Raw genomic sequence first — 27988 nt, 5'->3', positions numbered from 1 at the left:
TCCACTTAAATTATGGTGTCCCGTAAAGTGTTATTAACCACATATGGTAACAGTTTTCTAGGTATTTCTGGGGCCTGTTTATAATGCAGGTTTCTAAACTCAGGTGAAGTAGAAACCTGTCTGAGACACTGTATACACAAAGTAGCTGGCAGTCCTTCCCCAAAAACCTTGTCTAAGCAACCACAGGTGATACAAAGGATTGAACTTGCAAAGAAAGTGAACACCATGAAAATACTTTAGTCTTACTATATTGTGAAGGAATTACAAGAAGAATGTTAAATGGAAGGATAAGGCAAAAAAGTGAGTCGGTGCAGAAAAATGGATAAAGAGTAAATAAGGAGCAGAGCTCATGATGCTGAAGAGCAGCAAACAAACACTTTTCTGCTTCCTTCTGCCTGGCTGCTCTCTGGACCCCCCTCTTACAGGAAGAACTGAGGGATAGCAAAGTGGGATTTGGATTCTGGTAGGTGCCATTGCACTATAGGAGTAGCAAGGAAATGCATTTGGGCTCCAGACCCAGCAAGCTGTTGGGAGAGACAGCAGCATGATAGCTGTGAGGGGGGGATGCTGTCACTCTCTCTTCCCAATTTGTTCATCTCTCCCTCTGCAAGACTAAGCAAAGGAGTCTTTAGTGCTGTTGCATGTCATCTGTCACTGGGAAGATCTCTTGTAGCAAAGGCACAATTTAGATTGTTTAAATTGAATTCAAGGTCTAAAATAGCAGAGTTGATGTTGGTTCCTATAATGGGCCCTGCTGACCTCTATAAAGCCACAAGGGAGGCCTGTAAGACGTGGTGTTTGTTGGTGCTGGTTGGGTACTTTGGCAAGATGCAGCGAAGATAAGTGGCTTTGCTTCCGTGTATGATTAACTTGGTTCCATTGCTAATACATCCTTTAGAGATGAGGTTTTCCCCAGTGTAGTGTTTGGTTAGTGTCAGTACACAAGCCCTTTAGATTTTCTCAGAGGCTTTCCTGGTCTGTTGCAGAAGTGTTGAAACTGTTGGGACTGAGGCAGTGGAAGAGTAGTGATCAGTACTGGAATCCAGCTGCTGATGCAGAATGTAAAACTCCAGCTTGTCTCTCAAACTCCTTTTGGCTTCCAGAAATCTGGTTCCTTATCACCGTGATGTGTGGAACATGTTAAACAGGACAGGCATTCATGAATAAAACTTGAGTGATGGTGAAGCCGTATGTAGTTATACCCTACAAAACTAAAGAATCTTTATGGAAATAGAGCACATTCAGCCTTCTGAATCACTTCTTCCATGAGTTCTATTCCCTTTATTCAGCATTATTAAGTTATCTATGATGCAGTTCTGGAATTCCCTGTTTTTATTCCATTTTAAGATGTGTGCAAATAGGATTTACTTAATGAATTCTTTTTTTTTTTTTTTACTGAGAGATTACAAATAAGGAGATTGAAGGTCTAAATGGCTTTCCTTAAACTTGATGCCAGGACAAAGTGCTGTTTTGGCAGGACACTCATGTTTGTTTTATTATATTCTACATGAGGATTAGTGTCTATAGCAGAACATTACCTGCACAGGAAGGGAGGAAACTGACCTGGAATATTTTGTCAAGTGTGTCAACCTGGCTTGAGGGCAGTTCTTTTTCTGGGAGATGATTCAGAAGTATGAGTCTGCACTGCTTGGAGTTTCCTGGTCTATATCATTGCAGGGTTGAATGATTTAAGCGGGAAGCTCCCGCCCTCCACAGATCTTCTAACTTATTTACATATCAATGGTCATTAAATCCACCGATCTTAAACGCTGCTGTACTCAAGAGAAGGTGCACAGGATTTGTTTCTTTCAGCAAGATAAGTTGCTAGCTGAAATCTGAAAATGTAACCCACAAGTGGGCACACTCTGCAGAGGGAAGATTTGTCAAGATCCTGCTTTCTGTCTTTCACAAATAACCTCTGTCTTCCAGCTATTTTTTTCCCTTCTAAATAACTTTTTAAAGGAAAAGCTAAGTCTAAATGTCCTATCTTTTCCTGGAACGATGGTTTGCTGCCTTTCATCATAGGGTGAAAAGAGCAAAGAGATGGTTTAGTTTGAGCATTACCTGCTTTGGGTTCTTTCCAGTGAGTTATGACTGGTCAGAAATGTATAAACTGCCAGATTTGAATTTGCCTCAGCATACGTGGAAAATTTACTTCAAGTCTTTAAAACTTTGTGAGTGGAGAAAAAACTGTATTTTCTGATGCTGGGTTCAGTGTTAGACTGTAAATGTCCCTGTGGACTTTCATAGTGATCCTGGCATGCAGTGCACCATAAGACTCAAAGAAAACAAAGTGCATAATGACAGAGCCAACAGAGACTCTGTCTTGGGCTTTTTTGAATTTCTGAGGAAGCCGTTATGGATAAGCCTCGAGGTCTCTCAAATGAGTAAGAGAAAGAAATGCTGGATATGTTTTTCAGCCTGGCTAATCTGTTTCTTCTGGTTGGTTGATGTCAGCAAGTTGGTTGATATTGGTGGCTGATGCTTTCTGCCAGTTTGCTTCTGGGTAATGCTGAGTCTGCACAGCCCATACACCTCCATCAAAATGTCCGTGCTCTCTACAGCTCCATTGAGGATCAGGCAAGTTGGCAAACTGCTTAGATCAGTGCTCAGCTTTCCAGCTGCCCTGCTGGCAAGCTTCCCAGCTTTTTGGATAGCTGAGTCCAAGAGAGTTGGGTTCCTGGGAAACCAGTTTAAAAAAATAAAAAATGTAATTTTGCACACTCTTCAAAGGGAATTGTCTCAGAATTTTCTTCCCCTGAGAAAGTAATGTTTCCCTCTTCAGCTTTTCATTGCAGTTTGAAATATAAATGACATTTATAGGAGATATTTAGTTTTCCAAGTGAGTCTTTGCAGAAGACCATGATAATATTTTTCAAGAATCATTTCCATGCTTTTAAATAGAATATAGGGACAGAGTGTACTAATTCCTGAAGGGTTTGTACAGAAGTTCAGATATGTTCTGAGCTAGTTCTCAAAAGATCACCAAGAGCTAAGTTCTTCCTGTCAAAGGAAATCTACCTCTTCAGGAGATTTAAGCTTCTCATGACTTTTAAGTAAGAACCTTGGATTTCTTTTATGTAAGAGCTTTGGATTCATGGGGCATTTATTAAGTTTTTTTGGAGATGAGGAAAGAAGGCTCTGCTAACTACTCCTGTGCTTTCATGAGAACCTCACTCTGTCTCTGTAGGTGAGAGATTGTTGCCTGAAGAAACACAAGTATCGCTTAGGAGAGACTGTTTCTGGTTTCTTTTTGGCAGCAATCACACCCTGTTGTTTGAAGCAGCAGGCTGATGCACTGTGTGTTCCCTTTGCCTGGTGTGCTTTTACTGGATGTGCTGTACCTGGGCCTCAGAGCACCCTTCCTCGTGCTGGAATCAAAGTGTAGTCAAGTGTTCTGATTCAAATGCTGGACTTTGAATTCAATCAATCCCTCGTGTTTATAAGCATAATTCTGCAAGTCAGAGTGCAAAACCTGGGCAGTGTTTTACAACGACATCACACTGCAGGATTTTAGACTGCATTCCAAGTTCTTAAGGCATGTAAATGACACAACAATAATTTAAGAGCTTATTTTGGCAGAATAAGATTTTGAAAAGCCCTCAGAAACTAGACACGGTATAATTATCCATTTTGAAGCTACTTTTTGTATAATACTTCCTTTGCTACATCACAGATAAAATCCACTGCAAATGAAAAAGTTTGTTGAGACGCAACTGTTAAATGTGATTCAGCTCTGCTTTTGTGCAGAATGGCCAAAATAAAAATAGGTTCCAGTGGGTTTTACCAGCTGTGCCCTTTATAGCTTATTTTTCCCTTCCCTGCTGTGGAATAGCTTGCCAGCTTAGGAAACTTGCATGGTGTCTTTAAGAAGAAATGCTAAAAATAGTTTCCTTTTTTATTTTGAGTATGATTTTTGATTAATTGCAAGAACTGCCTGCTTAATTTGGATTCTCTTCTCCTAATGTAACGTTCCCTTTTTACTGGCTCATGAGGACTCCCATTCAATAAATTCTGACGAAGTCTGGCTTGTTTAAGATTAAAATGGAGCACTCTGTGAGAAATCTAAAACCAGGCCTATTTAAAGGATTGAGGCATTAAACCATTAGAAGAGCCCTCATTAAGAATGAGTCTCTAGATGTTGTCGACTCTGTATAAAACCACAGTCCCTCAGGTCCCTTATTCACAACTAAAGCTTAGAGATGCACTGCTAGCAAGGAACAGGGCAGGCTTCACTTCCTCTTTCATTTTGGAAATGTTTGAGAAAATATGTGCATTTGGCTTTTGCTGTTTAAGGAGGAGAGATAATTTTTTTTTTCTTAATGTTTTGACAAGCTTCTAAAGTCTGGCCTCATCAGTGTTGGGAAAACTTCTGTGGCACTGCAGTCCTGTAGGTTTGGAGAGAGCTAATGATAGAGAAATATGAGTTTCTATTTGACCTGCAACTTCTGGTGGACCCCAATTTCCTAATGGTGCAGCGATGAAGTTACAACCATTGCTGATTTATACTGGTTCATGTTACTAGTTAGTTGAATCTTCCAAGTTGCTAAAATGGAGTTCCTTCCTTTTAATTTTTATGCACCTGCATCTGTTTTGTAATCAGGTCTGTAATCAGTCTTCCTTTTAACATATTAATGAAGCAGTAGAGACAAAAATAAAGAAGATTTCATCCCTCAAACCAAGGACTTGTCATGTCTTATCATTACAATGAAGCCCTTGAAAATCCAGACTACCACTTCTCAGAGACATTGGAAATTGATAGAAGGTGAGTTTATTTAATTTTGCTCTGAGACTGTGCCATAAGAAACATTCATTTATATGCAGAAGATACTTCTTCTCTGGAGTTTTAATTTGTGGAATTATTTTAATCCCTCCTTTATGCTTTCATTCTCAGACAAATTTTTAAAAATGCTACCAGAAAGGCAGCATTCAAAGGAAATGGTGTGTTTACTTTATACATGTTGGATGAATTTTAGTTAAATGTATTTATGGCATAATGTTGTACATATTTTTTAGTTCTAGTAATTTTCACAATGGGATGTAACCTTGGATATCTTTGTTTTCCAAGCCAGTATTCCTGTTTAGTTAGAGTCTAAGCTAACTTCAGGTGGAGAAAAATTTTAGCCCTCTTAATTCATTTAACGACCAAATCAGAATGATGTTGTTGAAGTTCTAAATACAAAATATCTCACAGTATCATAGTTTGTTTTATAATGCACTCAAATTCAGGATACCTATTGAGGGTGTTTATGACAGTCAGGATTTTCTTTTTTATTGCTTACACAGGGGGAGTTCTCAAAGGAATCCATTCTCTCACCAAACTCCTTATGATTCATCTCAGTATGATCACTATGGAGAGCACAGAGGCAGGGAGCAGAACTACCCTGTGGCCATCCCAATGGCTTCCCTGGGACCTGGCTCTGACTACAGCCAGGATTTACCCAGCACAAGCCCATATGGAAATTTCACAGGTATGTAATTGCTCATGTGGCCTGCTTAGAAAATGCCTGGAACAAATAACACTTGGCTCTGTCCCGAGGGAGTTCTGCTGCTCTGCAAAGCTCAGCTCTGTAAATATTTTTAGTTTTTTGGGTTTTTTTAAGCAGTTCATTTGTTTTATTAGCAAATCCATGGATTGTTGTACTAACAGATCAATAAAATTGTCTTGTATGGACTGAGTAAGTTGTTGAGTACTAGGGTGTACATTGGGGTGGAATATGGGAGTTCTGTTGAGGGACTAGGTTGTTGCTGTGTTGGCATTAGATCTGTACTTTGTCATAGGCTTGGCATTCTGTGTCAGTAAATAACCCATAGCCGTTTGCAGCTTTGTGTGATTTCCTTCTCTGATTTCCTTCAACAGACAATCCTTCCTTTGAGCCTGAGCCAGACCTGACTTACACCCCACATTCTACCTCCCATATGCTGGATTATCCCTACACTCATGGAATTTTCAGTGGATCAGAAGGTAAGGATTGGGGTGCATCACAATATTGCATGTCAGTCTCGCCCTCTATAAAATAATACTAATAAATATTTTAAAGCCTTCTTGTTCAGGTATTAATACCTTCACATAGTAAATGGGGTCCTTCCACATCAGAGAGCTGAGCTCCACACTGGAATGGGACACTGGGACTGGCCATTATCTTACTGGGAAGGCCAGGCAAGGAAAGCTGTGGCTAAACTCATCTGTGTCATGGCTGGAAGGCAGATGCTTTTAAGGAGTGTACTCACCTGTTTGAATAAGTGGATGAAAAGGTGGAGAGAGCAGCTGCATTGGCCCCAGGGAAATGGAAGTTTGGCACATAGAACTTACTCAGCATGAAGGAGTGTGACTCTAAAATGATCCCCCTGAAGGCTGGGGAAGGATTTTCAAAGCAAGGGCTTGTCTTCTAGGAAGAAAGTCTTGAATAGTGAATGTGTGCATTTGTGAATGGGTTAGATGGAGTCCTCTATGACAGCTGAAGACTGGGCTCAGCTCCTCTTTTCCAGCATTTATCTGAAAAATGCTTGTGCTTGTCAAAGACAGCCAGGAAAGATGTGAGTGGGGGAGTGTGTTTGCATGAAGTTAGTGAGATTAAAGCATAGACTTTTAGCTTGTTCTTGTCAAAGTGAAATTTGAATTTCTGAAGTGAAATTGTCAGGACTCTCTGGGCTTCCTAAAGAATGTGTGTTATTCAGGCAGCTTCATTCGGAGACGCAACCAAAGACCACCTGATGAGATCTTCATGACTTCTTCCAGCATGCTGGAAACAGATCCAGTATGCAGGGAAGGTAAGGATTTAGATAAGGGGCTCAGATTTGACAGTGTCTTGTACAAGGATGGTGTGGTTGATGCTGCTCTGTTTCTCACCAGAACTGTGTGTACAGCTCTTCCGTGGTTATGGGGACAGCTTAGGTTTGTGTTATGGTAGTGATTAATCTTTTATGCTCTCCAAACACACTCAAATCCCATGATAAATGAAATGAAGTGCAGTATGAAGGTGTTAAATTGCAGAAAAAAATGCTAAGCTCTTTATTAGAATTTGACAAGCTAATAGGTTGCTTTCAGCCACTGTGTGTAGAATTAGCATCAAATTCCAACTATGCAGAAGCAGCCTGATTGTCAGGTCAGAGAGGGGTGTCTGTGGCATAGGTAGTGATAAGTAGGGGCACTGACATCAACTAAAATTACAGAGGAAATAAAGCAAAAGTTTAATTTTCAAGTCAATATGTAATATCATAAAAGTGTAGCTATCAAACGTGATCAAGTGGACCAGAATCTTGGAGTTTTGTCAGTATTTAATTTTCCTTTATATGGCAGCTCTTTCTATGAACATTATTGGACTATTTGCATCTGATTTAGAGTTCTGAGGGAGCTGAAGATATTCTGAACAAAATTATTAAGTCTCAGCTTGCACACCTTAGTAGCAGTGTAAATGAGGAGTGTTGTTATATCCATTTCTGGTTGTGTATAAAAATTACTGTATTCTTATCCCTAAATTTTGTTTTTTGCGTGGGTTTGATGCAGATGAAGATTTAGTTGAAAGTCTTGCAAGTATGTCCAACAATGAAAGGATTAAAGCAATGCAGAAGATGCCAGAGACCATGAGAAAAAAGAAAGAGATCAGGTAAAAATAAAAGTTTGTGTTTAGTTTTAAAAATATTTACTTCTAGCAACATCTAGCTATCAACTGTGGGAGTTTGCCATTTGCTGAACATTGGTTTGTCACTTCATGACAAACTAAAGTACTTTTCAATGCACTTTTAAAATTTAATGTCTTGCAAGAGAGAATAATTTTATGGTAGAGATAAGAAGAACCTCTCACAGTAATATAAAACAGAATATCAAGGTCCTGAGATTTGGTTATAAATGATAACCTGAGATTTATTTTCAAAGGAAACTTGGATACTGGTCATTGAAAATGGAGAAGAGACCACATGATCTCAACCATCCTTTTGTCTCCTTACAAAATATATTTAAATTCTGCTGCCAGTGTGAGTTAGTGGAGGGGTTAGCACATGCTGTCATAGAAGGGACAGGAGCCAAGGTATCAGCTGATATGAAATGAACCAGTAAGAACATCTCCATGCTGTACTAATTCTGTTCATGTGCACAGAGCTGAAACTGTATTTGCAGCATCTACTTTGGCTTCCTTGTCACCCCTGCTCTGCTCTTCCACAGAAACAAAGTTCTGAAAGAAATAACGAAGAAATCGAGGCATCGTGGTGCTCAGTGTACACAGTGTCTGCAGGGAGCAGCAGTGGTGAGTGTCAGAAACTTCTGTCAGTCACAACAGAGCAAACCACTCTAGCTGCAATGGTACCACTGTCTCCAGAGGAATCTGGTGTCTTGCTTCGTGTTACTTACCAAGGATCCAGTTAATTGCTGCAGTGTTCATTAAAAATGACTCGCGCTGCAGGAGCACTTAGCAGACCAGGTCACCATCTTATGGCGCATGGAGTGGGCCAAATCCATTCTTAACAACATAAAAATCTGCATTCTTGCAACATTAAAATGTGAAGCTTTATTATGTGAAATTGAATCCTGTTTGCTTGGTGAGATTCATGTCTCTCCTCTTTTTCCCTGCAGTCATTTCGGCGATTTGGCAATACCCTTTCAGAATCTTTTCAACAACTGCGGCCATGGCACAAGACTCTGAAGATCATTGGTGCTGAGTTTGGAACAAGTGTTCTTTCTTATTTTGTTTTCTTGAAGTGGCTGTTAAATTTTAACATCTTCTCATTCCTCATAAACTTTGGTTTCATCACAATTCCGCAGTTTCTTGCAGCAGAACCAAATAACCTTTCCTTCACGGGCCTGGAGCTGCTCACTGGAGCTGTAAGTATAAATTTAATCACACCTGTGGTTTCATGATAAGGAATAGGACAGGTCCCACCTCCAGTAATTTGTCTTCAAATGATGCTTGCTACCATGGAGGTGGTAGCAAATATTCCAAATAATGTCCTTGTCTTTTCAGGGTTATTTTCAACAAACAGTGCTCTACTATGGCTTTTACACCAATGCTACACTCAGTAAAGTGGAGAACGGTGCATCTTACAACATGCAGCTGGCCTATATTTTCACTGTTGGAATATATTTTGTCATCTGTTTTCTTATCTTGTTGTTCAGGTAAACTAACTGTGAATTCCTACTTCTCTTATATTAAGGGGAAAATAGCCACACAATAAAAAAACCCATCCTGCCAACAGTTAGAGGTAATAATTACTTGACTAGGTTTCTGTAAGTCCTTATTTACAGGTGTAGAGTTTAAGTAGAAATTTCTGCTCAAAAGATAGTCTCCAGGAATCAAACCTTTATTACAGAAATTAAAAATAACTGCAAAATAGTGAAGGACATACAGAGAATCCCACTTCAAACTGGGAATATTGTGATCCCCTTTTGTAAGCTGTTGCTCGTAATGTTGTTTCTTATTGATGTGGCCTTCCAGAGGTAAAGACTGTCAGCAACAATCTTGAGATAGAAATCCTCGAATTCCTTACATTATTGTTTATTTTCCACATTGTTGTATGTGACATGCTCTGACATAGGTCAAATAAACTTGTGATGGGATGGAAAAGCTGACAAATCCTCCTTGCCCTGCTGTACATTTCCCTGTTACACATCTGACCAATTTAATTTTCATTGCAGCATGGCAAGATTCTTCTCCAGGAACTTTAACACTCAGGCATTCTCTGTGAAGGCCAGCAAGGTGTTATGCGCTTGGGACTTCAATATAACTAATGAAGAAGCTGTGAAGCTGCAACAAAAGAATCTCCACACACAAATAAAGGTACAAAGCACAGGAGATACAAAACTAATGTGTGTGAGTCATTCTGTTAGAGATTTAGTTGTGCATACAAATTTGTGTGTGCACATACAAGTCTCTGGCAGAGTAACACAAGTGTGCTAGTCCTGTGCCTAAGAGATTTAAATCTTCCTGACTTCCTGAGTTTCATTTGGTCTGAGCTCCTGGCACTGCCTTAGCTGCTTGTTTTCCTTTTCTCATTGAGCTACATATAAATATTTGTGTGCTTCTGTTCTATTGAATGAGTTTCTGTGACTATTAAATATTTGCCATACAGAGTATTTATTCAAGTTTTTCTCCTTCCTCCTATTTAACTATTTTATAAACAAAAGGCTGGCTGGAAATATTATCTGTGAAACTTGACTTCTAGGGTAGGAAGACAAAATTGCCCAGTAAATGTTCCTAGGATATTACTCTGCCCATCTTCTAGAGCAATAACCTTTCATTTGGTTTCTCTGGTAGTGCCCTGACACAAGTTTTGCCTTATGCTGTTGACTAAGAACTTCATTAGGAATTGTTTCTTTGCAGGAAGATCTCGCTGAAGTAAACAAAGAAGTTTGTAATTTTTCTGTGATGGAGAGAGTTGTTCGTCTTGCTACTCATCTCCTTGCTTGGGTTGCTACCCTGGTAACAGCAGGAGCTGCTTGTACTGGTGTTTTCTTCCTCTCCATTAATAACCTCGAGGTAAGGCCAGAATTGGTATTATTCCACATAGGTATTTTGTATTATTCCACATAGGTATTTCACACTGAGTGTGAGCACTGCCCTGTTCACTATGAGGAGCACAGGCAGGCAGAGCTGTTGTTGCTGCCAGAGCACACACAAATTCTGATGGCCCTAAGGAGCTGCTTTGCAAGGCCTGCCCCACTGGGGACTATGGCAAGAGGGAGGGACCTGAGGGGTCTGAGCAAATCTCCCTCCTCTCTCCAGCAGCTGCTTGCCTGGGCCTGTGGTCAGCTTAGGGACAGTGCATCTGGTGTCCTGGGGAGAAACAGCAAGAAGCAGCCCCAGCAAGACCTGCCCCTTCTTCCCCAGGAGCTGCATTTAAGCTGGGGCTCCCACCCTTGGTCCCACATAATTCAGGGAAGGGGACAGGGTCACTGTGCTGCTGCTCATGGGCCCCTAAAACATGGCAGTCTCTAACCTGAGAACATCCAGGGAGGTGGGCCAGGGGGCTTCCCTGTGGACACACTTTTCAGCATTTTGGTTAAGGCTCTAAGTTTGGGTTGTTTCATGATGGTTTTTTCCTCTCTTAGCTGTTTATGAAAGGGTACAGCAACGATCTACAGAGACAAACTGCCATGTTGGTGCTACCTGTGATTGTGTCTCTCCTCAACACACTGATCCCATTCTTCTTCTCCTGGCTTGGGCACCTGGAGAAGTTTCAGAGTCCTGGACAGCACATATATGTCACTATTATCAGGTATTTCTTGTTGCCACCTCTTAGTGCTTTCAGCCTGAAGTTGTCTGAGTTCTTTTTGATACAAAGCTGTATCTGGATGGTGTGGGGCAATAGGGAGCTATGGTGGAGAGTTCATCTTCTCCAAAGGCTTCTGTACACTCTTGTCATCATGACCTTTTGTCTTTCATGAGCTTCTAGGATGTTATATCTCTGCATGAGGATGAGGAATGGTTTCCCTCCCAGGTGGGTGCACTGTGACAATGTGCTTACAGCACTCCTTGATGGCCCTGTGGCTGTTGGCCCCTGTTGGAAAGGAAGGGAAGTAGAGAGAGGACTGAGGTCATCTCACTTAAAAACAGATGCTTGGAGTTTACTCTGCCCAACCCCTGGTGTCCCTTAGCCCTCCCTCCCCTGAGGAGCCCCCACAGCCAGCCAGCAGCCTGTTAAGCAGATGTTGTGCCAAGGTTGTCATGCCCAGCTCCCCTTCTGCCAGGACAATAGAACAATGCCATACCTGAGCTCCCAGGAGAGCTCCTGCTAGTCCTGGCACTCTGCAGTGCCAAGAGGAGGTAAAAAGTGTAGCCAGTGGTTATCCTGCCATCGCTCCCTCCAGGTATGGACCAGCTGTTGGTGCAGTAACTGCTACTTCTTCTTTTTAGAACTACCATCCTGAAAATGTCAATTGTTGGAATACTGTGCTACTACTGGCTGAACATTGTGGCTACCTCAGAGTCACAGGTAAAGTTTCAAAACCACAAATCTCTGACTTGCAGTGCCAGGTTAGGAACCACTTGGACAAGAGACTTGCTTCAGCAAAGAGAAGCACATGTGGTGTCTTGGGAAGCTGAGTTTCCTACCCTAACAATTTTTATTAGCAACTTGAGAGAAACCAGCTCTAGAAAAGAAATGAATGGCCCAGCTCGAGTCTCAGCTGGATGGCAGCATTGTTCACTGAGAAGTCAACTATGATTTGCCAGGCTGCTGGAATATATTTGATCAACATTTCAGATCTTTGATCAAATTTCAGATGCCCAAGCATTTGGGAACAATGTTTAAATAGCATCATTTTTAAATTCTAGTTTGATTTTTTTTTTCCTTCTGTTTCTTAAAGTGCTGGGAAACTTTGGTTGGCCAAGATATCTATCGTCTTGTTCTAGTTGACTTCATATTTTGTTTGCTTGGCTCTTTCTTTGCAGAGTTTTTACGAAGGTGAGTACTACTTTTCTAATCTTCATTCATTAACCAAAGATATGATCTGTTTTCTCCATGTGAGAAAAGCCCAGCAGAAGCAGACCACCAGAAGGAGGTCGGTGTGTCCTTTTTCCCTTTGGAGATGGAAACACATACAGGGGGGAAGCCTCATTCTACTCTCATAGATTTCCTGAGACTGAGGTGACAGCCAGTTGTCTAAGGACAAATCCATCTTCTCTGCATGAGCATGGGCACACTGCTGCCTTTCCTTGGTGTACCCACTGTGATTTTTCCCTCTCAGTTATGTCACTACATTGCCCACAAGTTTAAAATCTGATTTTATCAGTGTTATCAAGCATATAATGAGTCTCTCAAAGGTAGAGGTCTCCAGCATGATAAATGAGAAAGTATTGTGGACTAGATGTAAGGAAAAAGTCATTTACTTCTGACGTGTTGTGTGAACCTTCTTAGTGCCAAACATTGCTTATGGCTTAGGCAGTATTTAAGTGCTTGCCAGCTCTACAGAGCATTTAGATCCCTGGCCGTACTTTTGTGTAGGAGATCCATTGTTTGCTCTCTGCCCATGATTTGAACAAGACTGGTTTACAAGGCAGGGCTTTGTTAACTTTTTATTAAATTTATACAAGACAATGTTGAGAAGTTTTTGAGGTCTTTTCCTCCATAGCTCTTGGCAGTGTACTTTAATCCTTCTGTTGTTGTGTTCAGTAGGAAACCACCTCCCAGCAGAAAGTCACAAAACTAAAACTGCAATGTCAGCTGTGATGAATGGCCTCCCATAAGCTAGGCAAAGCAGCTGACGTAGACATGTGAAAGGTTCAAAGTACAATTGCTTGTATTTAATATTTTGTGCTCAGAGTAACCTCCTAAAAGCCCAGCTCTGTTGGTGATGCAGTTGATAAGGTGGTATCAAGATGTGATAGTTACCAAAATCTTTATTGCTCTCGCCACAGCAAGGAAAAAACTGTCTCCCCAGCTCAGGAAAAATGAGGTGACTAAAAGGGATTGTTGGTCCTCAGTAGGAATCCTCTCAGTACTTGCTTACCTGTCTGTTTCAGCTCCTTGCAACCTCAGTTAGTTTGAAGTAGGACATATTTGAGGGTACATTAAGAGTATCAATGTATCAAGAGTATCAACAAATTTCATTTCTTTTTTATTGATGATGAAAATTCTCAGGACCTGAAAAAGCTGTTACAGTTTTGTGCCGAGGTCCCTTGACATTTCAGCTGCTTAAGCACAAGAATCTTGTCCTTAAAGTAACAAGTAGTTACTATAGTATAGATATGTACTGATGCAGTAAGAAGTCCTTATTGGTTCTCTGTTTCAGTTGTGTGAAATATATACTAGGTCTTACTTCAACCCTGCTTTGTTTTACAGGATTTTTTTTTTGCCAAATTGTTTCATTTCTGCTGTGCTGTGTAATGAACGAGCTGTGGCTGCTTTGCATGACACTTGAAGCCTCTAAATAATTTGTCACTGTTGCTTGTTTTTAGAAAGTCATTTACAGGCATTTCTACAGAGGACGGTATCATTTAGCAATTGCTGTTGTGCTATAGTTTTTTGTTTGCCCCCTCCCCCAGAATTATTGGAACTACAGTCTGTGTGAACCTGGGGCTGCCAGAATTTGATATTGGACGAAATGTTTTAGATTTGATCTATGCACAGACTTTGACCTGGTAAGTGTTAAATTTACAGACAAAACTTCATTTGCATGTAGAACTATCATGGAAAAAATCTTATTCTGTTTGTGGGTGTTTCCCAGAAAGAACAGGATAAATAACTGGGAGATGAGCTGTTCAGTGCCTTTGGTAAGGATTGTGACTTGCCAAAGTAATTATGTGGGCAGTGACAATAACTTCAGTCAGTAATTTACCTGGTGGCCACCTGCTCTGGGAGAAACCTGATAAGTTCCTGCAGGAATATCCTGGAGCTTTGTTTACTTCCTCACTGGGATGATGTCCTTGTTGAAATAGTCTCAGTATTAAATGCTGGAAAAGATGCCTTATTTCCAAGAATGAGTATGTTACTCCAGTTATAAGAGGATTCTGGAGATCTGTACATAGATATGTGTGTTTAAAATTGCATATTTTCCATTACTGCTAGAGGATCAAGGGTAATGAAATCACATTTCCAACTAATCCCACACTATCTGTATAGGAAGTTATTGTAGTATTTTTCTGCTTTCAGTGCACTGAGAACTGAATGGTGAATAATGAAGATGTAACTTTTTTCTCCTATAAATCCTTCCTTGTAGGATTGGTATCCTGTTCTCACCTCTGTTGCCTGGTATCCAGATGATAGCTTTTTTTATAGTATTTTTTGTGAAAAAGGTAAGAAACTTTGTATGTATTCAGCATAAATAATAAAGTAGTAAAATTAAAGGCTGGAGAACTAATAGTGGACAAGTGCATATGTCAGCCACACTCAGCCTGTGGCTGTGGCTTTGGCCTCTCAGTTGCTCCCCAGCAACTCCCCTTTCTGAAGTGGGTGCAAGAAGGGTGATTCAGCTAAAGATCATGGTGGAAATGTCTTCTTTTCAGAATTGTTTGTCTTGGTAGTGTGACCAGATGATAAGTTGTTTGTTAGGTCATGAAGGAGTTTGTAGTGTTGAATGTAGAAGAACAAAGTTGTAGGTAGAAAGATGGATTCAAATTTCCCTGAACCATGAGCATTGCATATGCTACAAAAGCCATCTCTACCTAGCAGACTTCTGAAGAACCCATCACAACCTCATTTTGCTTCTTACTATTTTAAGACTATATTCTTGAAGTTTTCTTAAAGTATACTCTATCTACCAAATTCACATAAAAGTTGTTCTTGGAAATTTCTGATGGGTGCTATTTGAGCAATTTCAGTGGGATTGACTTAAACCAAGTTGAAGTGGCAGGTAACAGCATTCCAAAGTACCTTCCTCTCTTTAAAGGTCAGTCTGATGAGGAATTGCCAGCCCCCTTGCAAAGTCTGGAGAACTGCTCAAATGACGACATCCTTCATTTTCCTGCTGTTTTGTCCTTCCTTCCTTGGAGTCCTCTCTGTCATTGGAGTCACTGTCTGGAGGTATGGAAGATCACTGGCATCCAGGCCCACTAAATTATGCTGTGCAACCTGATACCAGGCAGAGGATCTGCATTTCTCTGTAAAAAGTTGTATGAACTGCTGGTGGAAGGTTTCAGGTGTTCATGAGATGTTCTGTACTCTGAAAACAAGATCTGCTCTGTGAGCTTGCATGATTCACTGAGTAACTTGTCCCATGAGAAAGTGGGAGGAGAAACAAAGTTGCATTGAAGTTTGGATTCCTATTTAAATGCATCAAATTTTACTTTTCCTCCTCTTAAAGTTTCTACCAAGTCCTAGTTCCCAGCTTACTTATAGTATAGGTGATTCTGGGTGTGCAGCAGAGAAACACCTGGGAAAACTCAGTTGAGGTCAGCTCATGGATTATTTCTGAACTTCAGAGGCTCTTTCTGCAGGCAGGGCTGACCCTGTAGTAATGCATCTGGGTTGTTAGCAATATTTCAAAGCTGCTTTGGTTCTCTGTGTGCTGCTCTGGTCACAGGAAGGAGGGCAGCATGGACATGCTTTTCTCTTGACAATAGTCAGCATCACGATTTTGGTATTTAGTGAGACAGGTGACCACACACCAAATCAGATGGGATTAAAGCTGTCAGAGCTATCATTTCCTGAGGGCAAGTGGGAATTTCAGACTGTCTGGAGTGGTTCAGTTTCAAAGCAAACACTTTCCTATTTCAGTCTACCTGAAAATGTTAATTCTTACCATGAGCTGTCTTATTTTACCACCTTCTGTTGTTACTGAAGATCTGCAGTGAATCGTGTCCCTGAAGGCAAGGTGAAATGATTTCACCTTGTGGTGAAATGTTAATAAAATCCAGTTTTTCAATTTCCTGTAATGTGTGCTACAGTGATTGACATGTTATATTTATGTCAAGGTTGTGCTTACAGGGCTTGCTACTGATCCAATGCAGCAAGGACTCATGTCTCACTGCATTGTCTGGGGTGGGCATTTAATGGCTGGAGAAGGGACACAAGCTAAAAATTAAATACAGCTCATGGAAGTACCCTGGGAGTCCAAAGACAGTAGAGAGCTATAGAAAACTGAGGGGCATCTTGATGTACAAAATCACAATATTAACTAATTCACTGGTTAATGTACCAAGCTTTAAGTAGCTGGTTTTCCACGCTCTCAGGTTAAAACCTTCAGAAGAATGTGGTCCTTTCAGAGGTTTGCCTTCCATCTATGCTGCAGTTGCTGAGTGGATACAAAAGCTGGAAAGCTACACTGCCTCGAAATGGGTAGTGTGGATCTACCGTAACTTAATTTCAAGTGCACTTTTCTTCTTCATCGTCTCTAGTGTTGTACTGTAAGTATCTGCTAATGAAAAGAACCAGAAAAAGCCCTTAAGTGGAAAAACCTGGCAATGACAGAGTCATTCTATGTTATTTTGTTATCTGAAATGCATCTTGTATTGTTGACTCACTTAAATGTACCTCTCATTTTGAATACAAGTCCACAGATTTTTGGGTCTTTTCCAAAAGAATGTTTTAAGCAATTTCATGCATTTGCCTTGTTTTAGGCAAATCCACATGTTTTCCATTCCTTGTGTAATTGTATACATCTATTTTCTGTGTGTATGTGTACAGAGATATGTCTTTTAATGGGTTAAAATGAACAAGATACATTTCTATGTAGACACTGACTAGAATAAAGTGCTTATATGATGGACCTTTTATTTTGTTTTGTTTAGAATTGTTACTTATCTTAACTGGGAAATAATACAAGCAAGAAAGACCACGACCAGTCTCTTACGTAAACAAATTAATAATGTAAGTTTGGCTTTCATTTGTGTCTTTTGTATAATTTGGCTTCTATGTTGATTGTCTCATCCAGCTTTGTGGGACTGTGACCTGTTTTTCCTATAACTGTGCAAAGGAGGGTGGGAGCCCTTCCCCAAGGGAATTGCAGGGAAATTTAACTCACAAATAGAGTTGTAGCAAAAGAATTTTATCTTCAAGATGTGTTGCTGCAGCTCCCTCTGTAGACAGATTATTTTATAATAGAAGGAATTATTTTGGTCACTGGTTACTTACAGGCCTTGAGCCTCTCAAGGATAATTAGTGCATTCCAGCTAATGATCAAATACATCTTGACTACAGGTAGGAGAAGATAAGAGGTTTCTACTCCAAAAGCTACAAAGACTGCAACGGACAAAGAGGAGCTCGTCTGCCCTGGGAGGAAGAGGCCAGCAGGTCAGTCTGGCTGCTCAGCTTCTGCTGTTTAATTGCTTGGTGCAGGTCCATGGGGCTCCTCCAGCCGTGCAAACAGCCTGCTGGTTTGGGAAAAGGCTGCACTTAAAACTTCATCTAAATGCTTGCTACTTAACTCCAAACAGCAAAAGGATGCTGTGAAAGTTGCCTAATTATTTGTTCCAGGCTGGAATTCAGTCTGGATATAGAGAAGTCCTTACCCTCACCAGACATGATTCATGGTTGTGATACTTCAAGAAAACATTCCTAATGTTGATGTGCAGTGATGGTCACCAAAGGGTTTGGTGATGCTTGAGCCTTGGCTAGGCCAAGGAGGCTGCCTTCCTCCCTGGCAATGGATTTCCTTAGGGGGTTGTGATTCGTGGTTATTTTCAGCTGAGGTAGAACTGAGTGCTTTGACCTAACTCCATTTGAAATCCCGTACAACACCGATAACTAAACTTGAATTTATTTTTCAAGGCAGTCCTGCCTGCTGAGCCATCAAACTAGTGCTAAAATGTGGATATATAGATGCTGTCTGCTGTTTTTATTTGGGTTGAGTAAAAACTCCTTGACCTAAATACTGATAGAGAACAAGTATTTGGTAGGTTCCTCTCCTTTCTCCCAAAAACCCAAAGCCCCCTGTATGACTGGCTATCATTAAAATTATTACATAAATAAAAAACCAAGTATAGATAATAATTGATATTGATCTGTTGTTAACTATAAATATGTGTGTGATAATACAAATTAATATTGACTGTAAAGAGGTTAGCAGAATATGAAGGGACATTTTCTATGTGCTGGGGATTTTCAGACAACATCTGCCCATGTTGAGTGCCATGAGTGGGACTCCTGAGAGGGAGATTTGTCACCTACGAAGTGTGGACGTTCTTCTAATTTTTAAGATCAGATTTCAGAAGGAGATGCCAGAATGATCTCATTGTGGATTTAGTGGAAAGGTCATCTCCCTGAGACAGGGGAAATGAGCAGTGCTCGCACAGTCACAGCTGGAAGCCAGATCATAGACTGCTGATGCCAAACACTGTTTTTCAGAGAAGCTCCTCTTCATACCACCCATCCATGCAACCTGCCCAGGAGGTGCCAGGCTACCCAGAAAATGAATTTGACAGAAACCAAAACACATCCTACAATGAGGTGAGATGGTCAAAAGAGGGAAATGTAGATTCCCCTGTATAGAATCTGGGGTGTGGCATAGCTGATGGGTGTATGTGTGGCAAAGTCCTGTATGCATGGAAATAAATTTAAACTTGAACAGATACAAAAATGTGATCAGAATAGCTATTGAACAGTCTTAATCACAAACCTGCTCAAGACTTGGAGAGTATGGTTTTGTTACAAATAACTGGTATCTTTTCAAATACAAGATAGCACACAGAGGAGGGAAATCATGACCTAAATCTGCTTGTGCATTTTGTTTTCAGCATCCCTTTTCTGTTGAGATCTCAAGCAGCAGTGACTTTCCACCAGGTAAGCAACTAAAATGAAACACAGAAAGCTCTTAAAAATTCAACTCAGTAAAAATGTTTGATATACAGACACAGCACGTGACAGCTGCATGTCAGGGACACAGCATTTTAGCATCTTGTGTAGAGAGAAAACAAAATGACTGGGCTTGTGGGGTGAATTTTTTCTACAGGTTGTGCTTTTTGGTAGCTTGTTCTGTGTTGGTGGTGACTTCTGAAGACTGACCACCAGCTTCTGTGTGCTAGAGAGTGAAACTCTTGGGTAAATGAGGCATTCTGTCTTATGGGAGCACCCAACAGATAGGCAAGAACTTTAAATCAGTTTAGAAACAGACTTCACATCTTGGTGTGAAACGAAACTCAGAGGGGGGCAGAGTCCCTAGAACATCATCCTGCTGAGAGTAAAATAAGGTTATGGGATCTTGCATGGCAGTCAGAATTTCCATGTAACTTCATTGCAAAAACTTGACAGAAGCGATCCCTGCAGAGCAGGGGCCGTTCTGGCGGGGTGGCTGCCCCAGCAGCGGGGTTAACGCTCTTTGCCTTGTGCCGAGCAGGCGGCGAGCCCAGCCCGTCCCGGGCCGTGGCGCTCGCCCTGCGCGCCCGGGCAGCGGCGCTGGGGGAGGACAGCGACGGCACCGGGGGATTCCAGCCCCGGGCAGGCACGGACAGCGATGGCACCGGGGGATTCCAGCCCCGGGCAGGCACGGGCAGCGATGGCAGCGGGGGATTCCAGCCCTGGGCAGGCACGGGCAGCGATGGCACCGGAGGATTCCAGCCCTGGGCAGGCACGGACAGCGATGGCACCGGGGGGTTCAAGCGCTGGGCAAGCACGGGCAGCGATGGCACCGGAGGGTTCCGGCCCCGGGCAGGCACGGGCAGCAATGGCACCGGAGGGTTCCGGCCCCGGGCAAGCACGGGCAGCGATGGCCCCGGAGGGTTCCGGCCCCGGGCAGGCACGGGCAGCGATGGCACCGGAGGGTTCCAGCCCTGGGCAGGCACGGGCAGCGATGGTACCGGGGGATTCCAGCCCTGGGCAGGCACGGGCAGCACCGAGTGAAGGCGCACTGGCTGCAGGAAGCAATCCTCTCTTGCACTAATGACTAAAAGAATCTCTCAAACATCTTTTTTTTACATCTAAATGGAAGGAAAAAATAGAAGAACAGGTTGCAAAATGTGTCGGGACTTGGTTTTTTTACTGTGATAGGGAATATCCACTTGTGGGGGTTGTTTTGCAGCAATGGTATTTGGTGACAGCCCTCCTCCAGGACTGGCATCACCTCAATGTAGTCAGGCACCCTCCATAGCCGACCACGTGTTGTTGACTACATATAAGGGAACTTGTGTCTAACTGTAAATAAAAGCTGTGTTTTAAAAATATTTTTCTAACGGTTACATTGTTTTACCTGTTTTATCAGCTTTTATCTGGAGTATTGGTCAAATAAACAGAAGTATATTAAAGTGCAGTTGTTTTTAATGACTGAGACATTGTAATGGCTGTGAAATGACTTGTGTGAACTGGGTTCATTTTTCTGAGCCATTTTTACAGTCACTTAAAAACAGCTTTGATGAAGCCATCAGAACTAAGAGTGTTTGATAAGAGTGTCTACTTATCAAATTGTTATCTGTGTAAAACTATTGCTTGTAAACTGGAACTTTACATGTCTTTTACTATAAAGGATTTATTGGAAGTAACACAACTAAGGCTTATTTTGTTATCATAGATGACTGTGAGATTTGATGCAGCTTCTTTTTATTCAAGACTACAACTTTGTCACCACCATCATAATTTTTGTTTTGTTTTGTTTAGCTCATTTTCTACTAGTGCCTGTTTTTTCCCTTCCCTTGTTGCTCTGGAAAGAGGCACATCTTTTCATCTTGCTCATAATTTAGGCTAAAGACAAGCCAGCCACCACAGGCACAGAGAAAAGGACAAACTTTACACACAATGCAAGAGCAGAGATTCAATGTTATTGTTTCCCTGCACATCCAGCTGTGGAGCCTGGCTGTGGGCACTGCACATGGACCTGGTGTTTGCACTGAGGATGGTGACTCAGCAGTGCCAGAAACTCAAGCAGCAGCCACAGCTGGAGCTTTGGAGCATTAGCCATGAGGAGTCATTGCCCTTCAGTGGGAGCCCCTGTGGGGCTCAGCAGTAGCAGCAGAGGCCACAGTACCCAGGATCTGCACATAAACCTACACATTCTATAGGATGTGCACCAGGAGGCTGAGATTGCTGCTTCTGCAGTGCAGGGGGTGAGTGACAGGGAAAAGCACCTCCTTTGTGCTTCTTTGTTCCTGGATGGAGCTCAGGAAACAAAAAATCCATCCCCCACCAGCAGGTCATAGCATGAATCTGTGGTATTCCAGAAGTTTGGATTTACCCTAATTGGGACAATCTGCAATAATTTTGACATTTTATGTAAATACTCTTCTGCACAGCTGATAAAGAACACTTGCCCATGAATTGTCAAAGACTTGTTTATTGTAACTGCAGACTCTTTGGAGTTCAAGTTAAATCTGGATTACAGTTTCCATATCCCTCTGAGTGCCCTTCAACCACACAGCCAAAAGCAAACTAAAAAGACATTTCAGCTTCATTTGTTTTACTGCTTACCAGCACTCTATATATAGCTTTATCTTAAAAATAAATACATTCATGTGCTGTGTTTTTTTAATTAGAAGAAACAATTTCCTATCCTCCACTGGTTCTCTTAAAGGCCTGGAAGATAAGAAGCTAATCAAGTTTTATTTGTTAATTCTCATAACCTTCACATCACATATGGAAAGTTGGCTTTTTCTTCCTCATCAGTATTCAGCACAGCCATCTTTCCACACAGGGCAGGGAAATACACTCCTCTTCTATTTTGGCACCATTGTACCATTATTTCCAGTTTCTGTTTTAAGAAAAGTAATGTAAATGATCTTAAGGTGCTATAAATCAACCTGAAATTAGTATAGACTTGTAGAACATGCTAGTTAAAATTACTAATATCAAGTTATGATTTGAAATTTTGACACCAAAATTGCTGACACCAATTTAGAACCAAAATTATCTGATTCTCTCACATTACAGTGATTTCCTCTAACTCTGTGGCTGCACCTGAAGGTTCCTGCATTTGGGATGTGACCACAGGCAGAAGCCAAGTGCTGCTCTGCCTTTCCCAGAGCTCTCCTCAGCAGTCCATCAGCACTGCTGGCTGCCCTCCCTCGTGGCTGCAGGCCTGCCCAGGAGGGCAGTGAGCCTGGCTGGCTCAGTAGTGGGGGTCACAGTCCTCCAGCAAGCTGTCGGTGATGTAGCTGCAGTCAAGGACGCTCTCGTAGTAGTTTTTCTCTGCAAATGTGTTCACTGTCCAGGCCACCACTCGAATCCCTCTGGAAGACCAGTACCTCACATAGTCCCTGCAAGGAACAGAGACACCCTGAGAGCAGCCTGACACTACACAGAGTTAAGGCAGACAGTGCTGAGGCTACAGCTGAGTTTTGGTTTTGCATCAGCAGCACATCAAGGAACAACAGTGTGTCACATTCTACAACATCATCTTTTTGTGTTTTCTTACTGTAAACAGACAAAAGCAACAAATGCTTTTTCTCTTTGAGATTAAATGTAGGCTCTAACAGAAGGTAAAAATTCAGATAAAAAAGATAGAGGCTTAAAATCATTAAACAGCATGGAGTAAAGAAATTATCAAGACACCTCATGGACACTAAATGGAACATTTTGATAAGCACATACTGTGGTAACTCCACCCTATATACTAACAAAAGAGAATGCCTCCTGAAAAATGAGCAAACTTCAACACTTACTGAGAAACAAAATTCTTCTGTATGAGGAAAGCTGAAACCCCACACAATCTCCACAAGAAACTGTGCAGGCTCCAGTCCAGAATGACATCCATCACCATGTACAAGAAATGCTTCCAGGAGGAAGTGAATCGGGGTGTCCCATCTCCCAGGTGACTCAGCTGCCAGGGCCTGTGGGTCAGTGCTGTCACAACATTTCTGTCAGCTTGTCTCATCTGGAGGACCAAGGAGAAAAGACTGTAACTTATTCAAAAGCCCAGCTGCATTAAATACAATTTTTGAGAGATTAGATACAAAGTCCTAGCTTGCATTTACAATTCTACCAGAATCCTTCTGCCCTTCCCCTCCAGATCCTTTTGTAACTCTTTTAAAAAGATGTTTATGATATATTATAGGTTTTTTTTTTCTTCAAATCATACTGAATAAGCACCAAGAAAGAAATTACATAGCAGTCATGCAATGTATACAATGGGAAAAAAAGCTAAGTAGACTTGGCAATGAGGATAGAGTTTTAGGAGTAATCTAGAATAATAGGGGTTTATTTAGCAGGTACCTTGCACACAGACACCTGGCCAGACCCCAGCTAGAAGAGCAATGCACATTTGTCTGCACTGCTTTCAGAAGGGAGGGAACTGCTGTAGATTCCCATTTGCATCTAATGAGTAGAGTCATCTAATAAGATATGCATTATGCTTCATTTGTCTTTAAAAGCCTTAGGAATTTGAACAGCCCAAAAGTAACCTGGAACTGGGAGTTTAATACAATACTGAAATTCCCAGACAGGACTGAAAAAATAAAAAATAAACTTTTAGGAAACATCACCTTATAAACAACATCTGGATCGAAAGAACAGACAATGCTGCTGTTATACAACTGTGGAAATTCCTGGTAGAGTTTTTTCAGGGCATCAACTGCCTGCAATTAGAGACACACAGAGATGTTATACATACACTCATATTTAATTTACATTGCAAAGTCATTTTAGAACAATCTTAAAAATACTTTCCTGCTGTATTGCAAGATTGAAATAGAAAGGAAGAAGAAGAAAAACAGCATCTTGTTTATAGCATTAACACAGAAATTATACTTTGGTTTTTAGCAAAAGAATTTCTGTTCATTACTCTATTTACAATAATGAGTAGGATTCTCAGTGTTTGAAATGCCCTTAAATATGTTGTGGATATAATTTTTAGTATTACCCAGGCTTTAGTTGAAGAGGAACATTATTTATTCCTATATTTTGCTAGGCTAAAGAAAAAAATTAATTTATGTAAAATGTAAGTGATGGATCGTTTGCATCTGCCTTCAGTAATACAAATTATAGATCCCTTGCTGGAGGCTGAAGATGAGGTTGTGACTCCCCCCAGCACAGCAGGGAATTCCCTTTGCTCTGTTTCACAGCAGTGCTGGGTGCAACACTTGCACAAGCCTTGTGCCAATCTAAAGCTGCAGCTTCCCAGGACAACTCTGGGTGTCACAAGCAGGATTGTACCCCAGGGATCACTCTGAGAGCAGCACAAGAGCAGGTCAGAAAGCCAAAGCAGGGGTGAGGGCAGGTGTCATGCTGCAGTGAGCAGTACCTGGTTTGCATGGCCTTTGACATCAAAGTAGATTGTAAGATTGTGATGCATAGACTCCACAACAGCTTCTCTCAGAGTTGGCACCTTTTCATCCTGGAATTGGCTCCTGTAGAAACAGAGAACTCCTTGGAATGCAGTCAACACACATGTGCACACACATGGGCCTGCATGTCACCACCAACAGGGCTGATTCCAACACAGTCTGCTGCTGCACTGGAACTGGAGGTGGGATCCAGTGCTCACTGGCACCGTGTCCCACGCCAAAACACCAGCCCCAGTTCTTCACCTCCTTCCCACAAAGGAGCTTTCAGTCCCAACTGCTGCCTTCCTCCTCTTCCTGCTCCTACTGCACTCCCCAGCCCTGAGCCAGAAATGCAGATCCTGGCAGAACAGGCAGGGCAAGCTGAGGATCAGCAGAAGCAGCTTCTCCCATCAGTAAATCATTCCTGATGGGGTGACAGATCATTCTCTCCTGACAGTGAACAGCAGCTGCTCAGCAGTCACTGCCTGTGGAAATTCCCCCTGCCTGGCCCAGGTGATCACCTTGCCAGTGAGAAGGGAAGATACTGCTTGTGCCACACACTCACAGGAGGCACATCTGCAGCTCTGGAATTCCCTAATGCAGTGTCTCAGGGGCACACACAGAGTCCTTCCTCTGAAATAGACTCACTTATGATACTGCACAAGTTGCACTGGTATCCAATTCTTAGTAATGTATAGAAATATTTTCCCCTGCAGACCCCTAGGAATGACTTAATCAGCCACTAGGGTCACAGTGAGGCCACCCAAAATCTGTCTAGCTCCTCTTCAACAGTAAAAACCTGATGTGTAGAATCCCCAGAACACCATCAGTCAAGAAATACAAGTGGATAAAACTAATCTTAGAAGTAACTCCTCTAGCCAATTCTGACATATCATGAAGATCCCAGCACCTTCAGTGTCCTGCAGTCAATTTAGGACAAGCTTATGTAGATATTGACCTGTTTCACATTAGATGCCTGTGGATTTTGTTCTCAAAAGCCAGTTTATGTGTTTCACTGTTCCTATTCTACTGATGAGTAAGGAGACATAGTCTCACACACCTCTAAAATAGAATTAGAAGTACAATATAGGACTAAGTTTTAAATTTAAAAACTTGTTCATCAGTGATAGATCAAATCAATAATTTTGTTCATCAAGAATTATTTTTCCACTGTGACACTGTAATTTCAGAGCAGTTCATTTACCGTAGCCTGTGTTTTGCAGCTGCATTCAGCTTCCTGATTTCCTCAAAAGTCAGGTCCTGCAGTCTCCCAGCCCCATCAGTTGTCCTTTCAACTGTGTCATCATGCATGAGAATGGGGACACCATCTGCACTGAATTCAAGGTCCAGCTCCACACCCGTTGCTCCATTCTCAGCTGCCTTAAAAAAAAATTTAAAAATCATATACACAACAGAAGAGACAGCTTTATAGATTTGACACAGGTACAGCTATAATTAGCTCATATTTTGGTAAAAAATAACATATTAATGTGCTTTTCAGTGGTCTGCATCTGCAGAAAAAAAGCAGGTTTTATCCAAGTCATTGTTGAGTATTTAAAGATCAACTGAACCATCTAAGCTATTTTACAGCTGAAGCCATAATGATTCTGCCTCAGTCTTGGGATTGAAACTGTTTCAGGATAAAAATACAGAAAAGGAATGCTGCTCTCTCCTTCTGATGTAATAACCCTGGAGTCCTTCTGTTATTTTCTGAAAGACAAGAAAAGCAAATGTCTACGCTTAGTCAACACTGCTTACCACGTGTATACCAAGCAGTAGATGGATGGCAAACTTCTGCTCCTCTCTGAGGAGTGGCCTTATCAGAGAGCAAGAAGCAGCCAGGCTGCCGTAGAACATTTCATACACCCTTTTCCTGCCCTGGATCTTTCCCAAGAACTCTTCAGAAAAACACCTGAGTGAAGTGCTAACAACACCAATTGCTCTGTAGGACAAATGCCCTCCTGGGAGAAGGGACGATGCACCAGAAAGACAAAAAACAGGCACAGAGGTTACCTCCAGGTGTCTGCCACGACAGGATTGTGCAGCTTCAGAACTTATCAGGACTAAGAATCCTGTCTCACACAAAGGTAAGAGATCCTCAGAAAAGCAACATCTCAAGCTCACAATCACCACATTGCAGAGACTGAAATCTATTTCAAATGATTCTCAGAAAGAGACCGTGAACCCTGGCTGTGCCTTGATGCCTTGCAGATGAGGCAGCAGTAAAGCATGGCAGGGCTGCCCACAGTGAAGTTCTGGAACCAGATTTTCCCCTAAATGTGGATTTGCATCACAGATCTTCAAGGTTAAAAAAAACAAACAACCTGTTACTGACTTGCTGTCCGCTCTCCGTGTGCTGTTGCTATATGAACGAAACACAGTATTTCATTATCGCTGCACCGCTGAAATATCCATCAGCACCAAGGCTATAACAGCTCCCACAGGACTCGGAGCTGAAGCTCCCTTTGGGACGAAGGCTCAACCGCCCGCACAGCTTCCAGCAGCTCGGCAGGGCAGCCCGAGTTACTGACGCCGAGGACGGCTTGCTGCCGGGAGGGCGGATTACCAGACACAACCCCCAGCCCCGGGGCCCGTGCTGACCTGTCGGATGGCGGCCAGCGTGTTCTCGGGCGCGTCGTGCGCTCCGCCGCGGTGCGCGATGCGGGCGGCGGCGCCGCGGGGCCGCAGGACGCGCTGCGCGCTCTGGGGCGCCGCGGGCTCCAGGGCCAAGAGGTGCAGCGCCAGGTAGAGCCCGGCCGGCAGCAGGCAGGCCAGCGCCGCGCTGCGGCTCAGCGCCAGCGCCAGCGCCATCAGAGCCGTCAGGGAGCTCAGCAGGCCCTCGCCGTAGCACAGCATGGCCGGGCCGGGCCGGGCCGGGCCGGGCCGGGGTCACCGTCGGTGCCGGGCCGGAACAACGGCCCCGCCTCGCCGAACGCCAAGGGCGACGGCGCCGCCATCCGCCGGCCAATCAGCACCCGGCTGTCAGCCGCAGCAGCCAATCAGCGCCCGCAGTGTCCGCCCCGCCCCGCCGGCCGCGTTGGGGGCGGGCCCGGGACAGGGCCCCAAGCACCGCCTCAGGTAACGCCGGGAGGGGCATGAGGGAAACGGGGCGTTCCGAATGGAACACGGGGCACCGAGGGAAACGGGGTGTTCCTGATGGAACACGGGGCACCGAGGGAAACGGGGTGTTCCGAATGGAACACGGGGCATAAGGGAAACGGGAGCTGTTCCTGATGGAACACGGGGCACCGAGGGAAACGGGGTGTTCCTGATGGAACACGGGGCACCGAGGGAAACGGGAGTTGTTCCTGATGGAACATGGTGCAGATAAAAGTACAGGGAGCTAATGGAAGGAAAGGTAGTGCTGTCCAGGGAGTCACAGAACACCCGTGTGTATGGAGAGTGTTGAGGGCATTCTACAGCTATGCCAGCTAGCT

At 42.7% G+C, this 27988-nt stretch overlaps 2 protein-coding genes across 8 annotated transcripts in view; one reads left to right on the top strand and one right to left on the bottom strand.

Moving 5' to 3' along the window:
* The window catches only part of TMC5 (transmembrane channel like 5), a 130709-nt gene extending 109875 nt beyond the window's left edge, over positions 1-20834 (top strand). For 4 of the 7 annotated variants that reach the window (XM_084216707.1, XM_084216705.1, XM_084216706.1 and 1 more), the window contains exons 2-24: positions 4604-4765; positions 5287-5471; positions 5861-5965; positions 6679-6771; positions 7508-7607; positions 8162-8243; positions 8570-8818; positions 8958-9109; positions 9629-9770; positions 10314-10469; positions 11042-11208; positions 11386-11430; positions 11847-11925; positions 12299-12396; positions 13977-14072; positions 14651-14726; positions 15320-15453; positions 16602-16775; positions 17160-17238; positions 17569-17661; positions 18715-18816; positions 19104-19149; positions 19703-20834. In XM_084216707.1, the coding sequence (XP_084072833.1) occupies positions 4692-4765; positions 5287-5471; positions 5861-5965; positions 6679-6771; positions 7508-7607; positions 8162-8243; positions 8570-8818; positions 8958-9109; positions 9629-9770; positions 10314-10469; positions 11042-11208; positions 11386-11430; positions 11847-11925; positions 12299-12396; positions 13977-14072; positions 14651-14726; positions 15320-15453; positions 16602-16775; positions 17160-17238; positions 17569-17661; positions 18715-18816; positions 19104-19149; positions 19703-20205 (3030 nt within the window). In that variant the 5' untranslated portion in view covers positions 4604-4691 and the 3' untranslated portion in view covers positions 20206-20834. The remainder of the gene's footprint in view (positions 1-4603; positions 4766-5286; positions 5472-5860; positions 5966-6678; positions 6772-7507; positions 7608-8161; positions 8244-8569; positions 8819-8957; positions 9110-9628; positions 9771-10313; positions 10470-11041; positions 11209-11385; positions 11431-11846; positions 11926-12298; positions 12397-13976; positions 14073-14650; positions 14727-15319; positions 15454-16601; positions 16776-17159; positions 17239-17568; positions 17662-18714; positions 18817-19103; positions 19150-19702) is intronic. The other 3 variants (XM_084216709.1, XM_084216710.1, XM_084216711.1) reach the window with 3 other exon arrangements.
* An 810-nt stretch (positions 20835-21644) lies between these two features.
* GDE1 (glycerophosphodiester phosphodiesterase 1) lies at positions 21645-27455 on the bottom strand. The gene is made up of 6 exons (XM_084216788.1): positions 27153-27455; positions 25756-25931; positions 24530-24635; positions 23772-23864; positions 22953-23164; positions 21645-22547 (listed from the first exon to the last, which is right to left on the bottom strand). Exons 1-6 carry the CDS (start codon positions 27405-27407, stop codon positions 22400-22402), a joined length of 990 nt encoding a protein of 329 aa, XP_084072914.1. The 5' UTR covers positions 27408-27455; the 3' UTR covers positions 21645-22399.
* Positions 27456-27988: the final 533 nt, after the last annotated feature.

Source organism: Fringilla coelebs (assembly GCF_963513975.1).
Source record: "Fringilla coelebs genome assembly, chromosome: 16".
In the NCBI taxonomy this organism is placed as follows: domain Eukaryota; kingdom Metazoa; phylum Chordata; class Aves; order Passeriformes; family Fringillidae; genus Fringilla; species Fringilla coelebs.
Note: the sequence above shows the minus strand (reverse complement) of the source record. Positions and strands in the feature narration are given on the sequence as shown.